Below are 12,014 nucleotides of genomic sequence, written 5' to 3'. Positions count from 1 at the left end.
TGTGTAAACAAACACACTGATAAGCCCCCGTTTGCTTGCCAGAGTAGTAAAAATGTCCCCCGGTTATGTGTATAGAGCATAATAGTGGTAAAATGTTGTTTTGTTCTTAGTGGCCACCTGCTAAAGTGAGGCCTTAAGGAAACCTGCACTGTTGACAAGAAAAAGAATCACTCCACCAACAAAGAACTCACAGTGTAAACAAACACACACACACACACACACACACACACACACATGTAGTGTTTCCATGTTTTATGGGGACTTTCCATAGACATAATGGTTTTTATACTGTACAAACTTTATATTCTATCCCCTAAACCTAACCCTACCCCTAAACCTAACCCTCACAGAAAACGTTCTGCATTTTTACATTTTCAAAAAACATAATTTAGTATGATTTATAAGCTGTTCCTCATGGGGACCGACAAAATGTCCCCACAAGGTCAAAAATTTCGGGTTTTACTATCCTTATGGGGACATTTGGTCCCCACAAAGTGATAAATACACGCTCACACACACGTGCACACACAGTACACACACACACACACACACACACTTGCAGACGGTTTTAATGGTTAATGACAATATAAATTAAAAAATATAAAAAAAGGAAAAAATCATATTATCATATTAAAGTTATTGAAGCTGATATTTTCAGTTGACATGTCAGCCCCACTTAAAAATGTATTAATGTCATTGTTAGATAAATAAATATCAAGTGCTACTACTATTTATCAAAAAATTTTAAATAAAAAAAAGATAGCACAAGCACACTTTTCAAGCAAACATTTCACAAAAATAAGTTTATCATGTTTTAAATGATAACATGGTGTATATATATATATTTAGTTCAATATCAAATCAGAAGTGTTTTACTTTCTGATTTCTGAATCTTTCTGGTTATTACACATAAGTGAAACATGTCCATAGTTGTGATGTGTTGAACTGCACTTGTAGTTTCTCTCCTAGGACTACTGTGTCAATATTTTTGCAGATGCCACTTAGGTTTGATTTTAGATTTTTGTATTATTAGGCAAAAGTGCTTCAATTCATCCATTGTAGATATATATTTGTTTTATTTTTGTTTCTGTTTTTTTTTCTTCAGAAACCGAGGAATGCAGTGTTTCCATTGCATATATCTCCCCAGCATGTGGAAACATACCGACTGCTAGAGGACAGGAAAGACAAACTCTCACCCAAGAGCTCCACCCTCTACCTGCTCCGACAGCAGCACAAACGACTGGTCAGTCTGCATGCATCTGTGCTTTTATTTGAACTGTTTAGTAGACTTGACAAAGATGTTGCTTTAGTTTTGATGTTTAATGGTTTAGTTTTAGATAAGTAAAGCAAAGCAGGTCACCAGCATATGTTGTGTTTTGAATGCTGATCCACAACATGGTATGCTGGTGTACCAACAAGGCTTTTTAAATAGTTTCACCAGCAAGTTGTCTTTGCATTAACTGCATTACCAGAAAAAACATATTGGTCCACCAGCTTCAGAAGTTCATGGATATACCGGTTTACCAACTAGACCTGCACCAAACCAGCATTAACCAGCCTAGACAATCATTGGAATTCCATGTTGGTTGAGCAGGTCTGTGCAGCAGGGGTGGTCTGTTCCATGCATACAGGTTACATTTATTCAGACATTTGGTATGTATGAGCTTCAGCCTAAAGTAATGTTGTAATACATTTATTTGAACAAACTCTCATGCATACACATCCACACACATAATCATACTCACACATCTCCCAGTGGAGACAGTGTGGAAGTCTTCAGGCTTGATGTGTGGACAAAATGTAAATGAATTCTATTGATTACACACATGCACACATATTATTACTTAGCAATCTAAATAGGGACATACAAAATACTTAATTTTTTTATATAAACATGAAGTACTATAGTCTTACCCTAACCCCAACAGAAAAGTTTCAATTAAAAGTGAAACTTTTCTGTTGGGGTTAGGGTAAGACTATAGAAGGGTCAGAAGTGACTATAGTGGGTCAGAAGTTTACATACAGTAAGTTAATTTTTCCTTTAAGCAGCTTTGAAAATGATGTCAAACCTTTAGACAATTAGACAATTAGCTTCTTATTGGCTAATTGGAGTCAATTTGAGGTGTACCTGTGGATGTATTTTAAGGCCTACCTTCTAAGTGCCTCTTAGCTTGACATAATGGGAAAACCAAAAGAAATCAGCCAAGTCCTTAGAAAAAGGATTGTGGACCTCAACAAGTCTGGTTCATCCTTGGGAACAATTTCCAAATGCCTGAAGGTACCACGTTCATCTGTACAAACAATAGTATGCAAGTATAAACACTATGGGACCACGCAGCCATCTTACCGCTCAGGAAAGAGACACATTCTGTCTCAACATAGTTTGGTGCGAAAAGTTCAAATCAATCCCAGAAAAACAGAAAACAGTCTGATGAAACAAAAATGTTACTGTTTGACCATATTGACCATTGGTATGTTTGGAGGAAAAAGGGTGAGGCTTGCAAGCCCAAGATCACCATCCCAACCATGAAGCATGAGGGTGGCAGGATCATGTTTTGGGGGTGCTAGTCAATTTCAGCACTTTTAAAATCTGCAATTAATCACAATTAACTACTATTTATTTTGAGGTTACCCCCAAATTTGTGCCCTTAGGACCTGTTACCTTTAAAGGTACATTTATATGTTTTGTTGCTCAGTGAAATGTTCCTGCACAGTATCTTTTTTTCTGACAGTGTGAACATCCCCTGCCCCTTGCTTTTTTTGTTTAAAAATTATAATAAATACAAATATGTTGGCTAAATTTGGAGTGTAGTACTCAACAACATTTTAGACCTGTTCTGCTGAATTCCGAAGATTTCTCGGCAAAATCAGTGCAAAAATTCTGAAAAAAGTCTGGTGTGTGGATGTGGCCTGAAAAAAACATGTATTTCCTATTATCTCAAACAGTGAAATATGTTTTTTAGTAATGACTGATTCATAGTTATGCCATTCACTTTATTGCAACCAATCTCGTTTTGTATTTATGGTTTTTGAGAACAGTGTATCGTGTTTGTTCTCAAAATTACTCATCATCATGTGATCAGTCGTGTTCTATGTGCGTTGATATATGCAGGTGGCATGTTCAGTGGAAGAGCTCTGATATGCCTTTACATTACCGTTAGATCTGTACACCTATCTCTCCCTCTTGTTTCACTTTCTCTCTTTGTTTCCCTCCTGTTGTCAGCATTATTTCTGTCTCCATGTACACACAGAGCTGCAGCCCCTCTCACCTGTTAGTTGCTAGGAAACAGCATTTTTATAAAAGCAGTCCATTATCTTCTCATTTATCCCTTTTTGATGTGTCTCTTTTTTCTTTGCTCAATAACTGGAAACAAGAATGTTGAAGTGGTGCATCTGTTTAATATGTGCATGTGGTGAGAGAGAGAGGCAGCAAGTGACTGTTTGGCAACACTGTTTTATGCTATCGCTCATGTGTGATAAAACAATTAGGTGTTAATGGAAAACCATCAGTGCAGAATGACATTCTGATAATACATTTGTGTGCCATTAACAAAGTAAGCAGTAAGGTGTGTATAGGTTTTCCAAATATGAAACGAATTTGTTTCCTTCCAAAAACCTTTTCACCATGAGAATATGCCATCTTCAACATTTATAACTACTAGACATTTTTGGTCCATTTATGAACTTTTTTTTCTTTTTTCTAGGCAAGTTGGTTTTAAGAGATTTTATTTGACTATATTTTTTTTGACATTTAAACAAATTTGCACCTCAAAAGTCTAGCAAAATAGTACCTGAAAAGGAATTTTTTTATTGTGAGAAACCAGCAGCAGGGTCAAGTGTGGCCTTAAAGGGAAATTAGTCTCAGTCATGTGAATGGTGACTGAGGCTAACATTCTGCCTAAAATCTCCTTTTTGTCCCATGGAAGATTGAAAGTCATACAGGTTTGGAACAACATGAGGATAATAATGACAGAGTTTTCATTGTGAGTGAACTATTCCTTTAGCTTAGATCTAAATAGATTATGAAAAATAAATATATTCACTTTTGGAAATCTGACAAACCATTTCCTTTGCCAGTCATCTTAAAAACATTAAAAGGAGAAATCTTAAAGGGGTCATGAAATGCTTTTTTTTTTAATATAGTTTCATTATCTTCCCTGAGGTCCACTGATAATGTTAATAAAGTTTTTTGTTTGCATTAAAACAGTCATCATTTAGTAATTTTTTAAATAATTCTGCACACTATCTCTGGCCCTCTGTCTGAAATGCTCAGTTTTGGCCCAGACACCCCCTTAAAACTTCAATGTAAACGGCCACTGTTATGATTGGCTAACATCGTGCAGCCCTTCGAATAGAGCCATTTTTGAATCTCAGACGGAGGAAGATGAATAAGCACCAAAATATTATTAAACTAAATTTCAGGGTTTACTCAAAGTACATGATTTAACTGCCCCAACCTTCAATAACAGTTCCTTTGCAAAGCTTTAGTTGTATTTTGACTGGTATAATATGAGCTGAACATACACTCCACTCTATACACTGAAGACACATACACATCCATTTTCCAGTATCATTCCATCATGTTTTCATACACAACCACTAAAAATAGAGCAGAGCTGCAAAAGAACGCATCCATTAAGAAGAGGTAGCAGCTGAATGAAATAAAATTGCTTCTCCATTTCAGAGATGGAACATGACATTACATCTTTTAAAAGAGGCACAAGATGTGTATCAAGCAGTGAAAGATATCTGTCTAGTGCATGAATATATTCAAAAATAATCCAAAATTGTCCAAATGGGTCCCGTTTGGTGTTATGTTTGGAATTGTTAGCCACAGAAAGCCTGCTCTCTTAACTTGATACTATTTTATTTATCCCTGGAGGGAAATTGAGGCGTTACAGCAGCAGAGACATAGATACCACAAAACAGAACAATAGCAATACAGTAAATTAAACATAATACAATAATATATATATATATATATATATATATATATATATATATATATATATACACTCACCTAAAGGATTATTAGGAACACCTGTTCAATTTCTCATTAATGCAATTATCTAATCAACCAATCACATGGCAGTTGCTTCAATGCATTTAGGGGTGTGGTCCTGGTCAAGACAATCTCCTGAACTCCAAACTGAATGTCAGAATGGGAAAGAAAGGTGATTTAAGTAATTTTGAGCGTGGCATGGTTGTTGGTGCCAGACGGGCCGGTCTGAGTATTTCACAATCTGCTCAGTTACTGGGATTTTCACGCACAACCATTTCTAGGGTTTACAAAGAATGGTGTGAAAAGGGAAAAACATCTAGTATGCGGCAGTCCTGTGGGCGAAAATGCCTTGTTGATGCTAGAGGTCAGAGGAGAATGGGCCGACTGATTCAAGCTGATAGAAGAGCAACTTTGCCTGAAATAACCACTCGTTACAACCAAGATATGCAGCAAAGCATTTGTGAAGCCACAACATGCACAACCTTGAGGCGGATGGGCTACAACAGCAGAAGACCCCATCGGGTACCACTCATCTCCACTACAAATAGGAAAAAGAGGCTACAATTTGCAAGAGCTCACCAAAATTGGACAGTTGAAGACTGGAAAAATGTTGCCTGGTCTGATTAGTCTCGATTTCTGTTGAGACATTCAGATGGTAGAGTCAGAATTTGGCGTAAACAGAATGAGAACATGGATCCATCATGCCTTGTTACCACTGTGCAGGCTGGTGGTGGTGGTGTAATTGTGTGGGGGATGTTTTCTTGGCACACTTTAGGCCCCTTAGTGCCAATTGGGCATCGTTTAAATGCCACGGCCTACCTGAGCATTGTTTCTGACCATGTCCATCCCTTTATGGCCACCATGTACCCATCCTCTGATGGCTACTTCCAGCAGGATAATGCACCATGTCACAAAGCTCGAATCATTTCAAATTGGTTTCTTGAATATCACAATGAGTTCACTGTACTAAAATGGCCCCCACAGTCACCAGATCTCAACCCAATAGAGCATCTTTGGGATGTGGTGGAACGGGAGCTTCGTGCCCTGGATGTGCATCCCACAAATCTCCATCAACTGCAAGATGCTATCCTATCAATATGGGCCAACTTTTCTAAAGAATGCTTTCAGCACCTTGTTGAATCAATGCCACATAGAATTAAGGCAGTTCTGAAGGTGAAAGTGGGTCAAACACAGTATTGGTATGGTGTTCCTAATAATCCTTTAGGTGAGTGTATATATATATATATATATATATATATATATATATATATATATATATATATATATATATATATATATATATATATAAAACCTTAAACAGTATATCTAAATGTCAAGGAAAATGTGATTCTCCATTTAAAGGAACATTCTGGGTTCAATTCAAGTTAAGCTCAATTGACACTATATGTGGCATTATGTTGATTACAACAAAAAATAATTTAGACTAGTTCCTCTTTTTCTTTAAAAAAGTAAAAAAATAAATAAAAGAAATCTGGGACACAGTGAGGCATATTTGTGGTAATCAACATTATTACACAAATGCTGTTGATTGAGCTTAACTTGTATTGAACTTTGAATATTCCGTTAAGCAAACATTTATGTACATAAAGTTGAATTTTGACTAGTTGTAATGAATGAAATAAATGTTGCATTCATATGAATGAAAGTTGCATTTATATATTGCTTTTTTGGACACTACACTCAAAGCGCTTTACACAGTGAACAGGGGACTCTCCCCAACCTCCACAAAGTGTGCAGACTCCAACTGGATGATGCGACGGCAGCCATAGTGTGCTGGTACGCTCAAAATTATCATTCTAAAGAATGATAATTGTCCATTATATAAGTGTCCAAAGTTCAGATGTATCCCCATTCTTTCTTTTTTCAGGTTGTTGTAAATGAAAACTATAACTTCACACCAGGCCGGATTTGAAATCCCTTCTCCCACATATAAGCAAAACTTGTCTTAGCACGCACACTACCCATCAGGCCACTCCTCCAATGTGTCCTAATATTTTATCATGGTCATTTGGTTACACACACACACGTGCACAAACACACTCTGGTTCATAGGATTGCTAATGAAATTAGAACAGCATGATGACCACACCACAAGCCTTCCATAGACCTCTAATTAAATTATTCCTCTTATTAATGCACAGAAGGAGCCAGTCCGGCCAGACCACTTCCTCTTTCTGTCTCTTTCTTTGCCTTTTTATTTTCATTCTCAACCACATATCTGTTGAGACATGCAACACAGGATCCATTTGAATCAGGTTCTTGTGAAGAGGTAGATTCAACCCCATTTTGTTGTTTGACAGCTGTAATTTGTCCCTCAAGTAATATACCACTGTTGTCAAAGTAATGCTTTAAACTGGTTCTAATGGGTTTGTTAGTGTCTCTTCACCAGTTTCCTCTACACACATGAACTTACACACACTAGCACGCTCGCATGCACGCACACACACACACACACACACTTCACACGGACATATCTCTTATTACTATCAACATTTAAAAAGAGTGATATAGTGTTGCATATACATACCAAAATAAATGCTAATTATCGGTTAAATAAGAATGATTATTTATCTATTTATAGCAAACAGCGCAGGCCATTTAGTAAGACTTAGCTTCATATATTATCCAGTCTATTTGTGTTCCATCTCAGACAAATGGTCACAAAAACAGGGAGACTCATTATGATTTTATAATCATATATAAAATAATATATTAATAATATATAACAAATAATGAATAATGATTTTTTTTAAATACACACAAAAAAATGTATGTATATATATATATATATATATATATATATATATATATATATATATATATATACTGTGTGAAACAAACCAGTACAACAATGTGGATTTTTAAATAAAAGTGTATTGTTTGGACATTTTATTCAGTGCACCAAAGATAGTGGACAATTACAGTACATTCTAATATTAGGGCTGTCAACCCGATTAATTAATCGCATTTAATCGCATATACAGAAAGCCCCTCATATAACAATAATTAAATATATAATGATGAAAACATTATACATAGTTATCTTTAAATATTAAACAATTATATATATATATATACTGTGTGAAACAAACCAGTACAACAATGTGGATTTTTAAATAAAAGTGTATTGTTTGGACATTTTATTCAGTGCACCAAAGATAGTGGACAATTACAGTACATTCTAATATTAGGGCTGTCAACCCGATTAATTAATCGCATTTAATCGCATATACAGAAAGCCCCTCATATAACAATAATTAAATATATAATGATGAAAACATTATACATAGTTATCTTTAAATATTAAACAATTATATATATATATATATATATATATATATATATATATATATATATATATATATATATATATATATATATATTCAGATAATTAAAATGTATTTCATTCCTGTAGCAGAAGATTTAATCATTGGTAAGACCATACAAAAAGTGGCTTTAGAATACAATGTATCGTTTTCCATATAATTGATCATAAGTCAATCATTGGCATACAGTTCACAGCAATCCATTTCACAAGTGAATTTATCAATCAGTTCGAGATTTATTATGAGGGCTTGTTTAAGGACCCGTCAATGAACACCTGCATCAGCTTGTGTAGCGTCTCGGGTGCGTTGCGTCATAAACATCTAAGGTTTAGGTCACTGTGTCAAGTTAAATATAGGTTAATACTCAATCTTTAAACACATATTGAGATCCTTTAGTTCGCATTTGCGCTCCTTCAAATGTTTTGGAACGCATGTTTGTATTGTGCTGTCTGCTGATGGGTTGTTTTCTTCACTGTATAAACTGTGCGTTGCTCATACAGCTGAAATTTCACTTACTGCCCTCTGGAGTAAACTAGTGGTACTACAAGCTTGCATTTCTCAGGAATCTTCTTTATTACGGTCCGGTGGCATCGCGATTAATTGCGTAAATTTTTTTAACACTTTATTTTTTGTAAAATTAATCGCACTGAATTAATGTGTTAAATTGACAGCCCTATCTAATATAAACCACTTTCTGAACAAGAACTCTTGAGTGATAACATACAATTTCAGTATAGGTTAAATGGTGCTTTTAAGACTATTTTCGGTAGTTTTAGGGAATACAGGCGCATCTACTCAAACTTCCATCAAATTTTTCTAATGGGATTGAAGCATCATGCTTTGGTATGTGCATATAGGCCCTGATTTAATTTTAGTATGGACCTATTAATAGTAAATATCATTCACGCTATTATAAACAGTGCAAAGAATGCTTTGTAGTGTGCTGTTTATTATGCGATTTAACTTACCCTCCCATTTTTTATTTTTTTCGGAATTGAAAAAGAATAGAATAAATGAGCCTGGAATCGATTCCAATGATTCCAAAACCAGGAATCGGAGTTAATTCCCAAATATCTGGTATTGAACAGCCCTAAATGTGAGCAAGGCTCGACAAGGCACATTTATAACTTAAAGCTTTGGGAAAATGTCTTTGTTTCCATGACAGAAAGGTGCAGTGTTTTGTCTGGAAGTTAAGGCACCTGCATCTAAGCATAAACTTTCCCACATTAGAAAAGGTATACTTACATACATTGGGTCACTAAAAATGTATTATTTTATCTTTGTTCTCTGTGTGCATGAGTGTGTGTTCAGTGGTCTCCCTTTTGGCTGTGTTAGTCTTACCCATTTACTTCTATGTGTGTGTGTGTGTGTGTGTGTGTGTGTTCAGCCTCCTAGCTGTTTTAGGCCTTGTCTCACACCTTTTTTATTGTGTGTCCACAATAACATGTATAAAAATGCTTAAATCCCTTTACAGCGCATGCAAAAAATCTTTGTTGCATGGACGGGCTGAAATGCAACTGTTCTTGTGTCCCGTTGTCGGAAACCAATTCCGAGTAAAATTCCTGTCATATTTTAAGGAATGCAATGTGAAGATTGCACAAAATATAATTTATCTTAGTAAAAATTATCCACTTGGGAAAGCATTTTCATAAAGCTCAGTTTTTGCTGACAAAAACGCTGTTTCAGTGTGGACAAAAGGCCGAAATGTAGAGAAAAAGATTTTAAAATGAAAACGTATTAGTATGCCATAGCCTTAGTCTCACCCATTTATTTCTGTGTGTATGTGTGTGTGTGTGTATGTGTATGTACACATGCGTGTGTACGTGTTCTGCATTGTAGGTGTCTTATTGTTTCACCCCTTCATTTCTGAGTGTTATTTCTAAGCAGTGTGGCTGATTTATTTATTTTATTTAACAAATAAAAAAAATGCCCTATCTTATAGTCTCACCAGTTAATTTTTGTGTGTGTGTAAGTGCGTGCGTGCGTGTGTGTGCGTGTGTGTGTGTGTGTGTGTGTGTGTGTGTGTGTGTGTGTGTGTGTGTGTGTGTGTGTGAATGGGTATGTATGTTTTGCACTCTGGATGTTTTATAGTTTCGCCCTTTAATTTCTGTGTGTGTTTTTTCTGCATTGTGGCTGATTTTTTTATGTATTTTATTTGACAGATAAACAAAATAAAATTGCACTGTGTTATGGTCTTTCCCATTCATTTTACAATGGTCAGTCAGTTTTTTCTTTACGACCACTTAGACTTATCAAATCACATCCAATTTTTTATTTCTTTTGTATATCAGAAAAAAAGTGGAGAAAAAGTCAAGAAATCTTGTTCCTCTGTAATTCAATAAATCAGCAAAAGTGATTCTGGTCAAAAATGACAGAAGACCAATTGAGGGTTAAAGGGATATTTCACCCAAATAAATTAAATTAATTAAAATTCTGTCATCATTTGCTCACCCTCATGTGGCAAACCCATGTGACTTTTTTTTTAATCGATGGAACATAAAGGGATTTTTTTAGACAGAATGATCATTAACTTTTATTGCATGGGAAAAAGATTAAATGAAAGTGAATGATACTGAGGCTAACATTCAGCCTAAGAAAGGGGTGTTTGATTTTTTTTGTAGTCAACTCCGATTCCTGTCTCCAGTCGTTGGAGTCAATATATTATTTTCAATCAGGATAGTTTCAAAATCGTTCTTTCATTCTTAGTTTGTCATTTAAGCCATGCATTGTTACAATTCCAACAAAATGGTCAAAAGACAGCAAAAAGTCCAAATGATTATTTAGAAGTGTTGATTTTTGAATTCTTATGCATGCCTACAGACACATAGGATCATTATCGATTTTATCAGGGTTTCATTAGAATAAGCTATTAGTGGGGTTTAGCCAGTTGTCATATTGTACTACAGGATTGCTCTGTTACCTGAGAAATGAAGCACCATGGCACAGAGACTGCCAGTCACTTAGCAAAGGGAGCTCCCACCAGCCAATGTGATCTGTGCTAGGTGACACATTTTGTTTTGTGGCTTATTAAAAAAGATAAAAGTAACATGAATCAGCAGAGTGACGGATTTGGACAAAGTTGATTCCGTGAAATCTCCCTTTCTCACTTTCCTTCCTCTTCTTCTGAGCATTTCCCATTAGATGGGTTGAAAAAGAGAGGAGCTGATGACACAGGAGAAATCAACAGAGTTGAAATCTCTTCCTTTGCTGCCAAGTTTCACAAGCGCTTTTCCTCCAACTGTGAGAGAATTCATTAAATTTTCACTCAGCCTGCCGGCTCTCTCTGTCTCTCTCTCTCTCTCTCTCTCTCTCTTTCCCTTTTCAGTCTCTGAATGAATGGAGCTTTGAATAATGAAACCAGTTTTAACAAGATCATAAAAACCTCTATATAACATTCATAAGCTGGTTAGCTGAGGTAGAAATCTTAAGGACTGTACACACGCACACCTCGTTTTTCTCATGCTCACACGTACATGCAGTCGGGCACGTGCACACAGTGATGCAACTCAGAAAGTGCCTCTCTTCCAGCTGCACACGCACACATACTGAAGTTCCGCAGAGGATGAAAGAGTGACGCAGGAGCTGGATAGATGAGAGAGGCATGCCTGAAGGAGGAGGATGAGAGACACAGAGTTAAATCAAAGAAGCAGTGATGTAAGAAAAGC

General features: G+C 35.9%; 1 protein-coding gene across 1 annotated transcript in view; it reads left to right on the top strand.

Annotated features, from left to right (window-relative positions):
• Positions 1–12,014, top strand: part of rimbp2b (RIMS binding protein 2b) — a 211,516-nt gene that overhangs the window by 43,602 nt on the left and 155,900 nt on the right. Inside the window, exon 3 of the mRNA XM_052094964.1 lies at positions 1,106–1,243. Coding sequence (XP_051950924.1) covers positions 1,106–1,243 — 138 coding nt within the window. The remainder of the gene's footprint in view (positions 1–1,105; positions 1,244–12,014) is intronic.

This window comes from Xyrauchen texanus, chromosome 27, assembly GCF_025860055.1.
Source record: "Xyrauchen texanus isolate HMW12.3.18 chromosome 27, RBS_HiC_50CHRs, whole genome shotgun sequence".
Lineage (NCBI taxonomy): Eukaryota > Metazoa > Chordata > Actinopteri > Cypriniformes > Catostomidae > Xyrauchen > Xyrauchen texanus.
The sequence above is the reverse complement of the archived record's forward strand: the minus strand, read 5'-3'. Positions and strand labels throughout refer to the sequence as shown.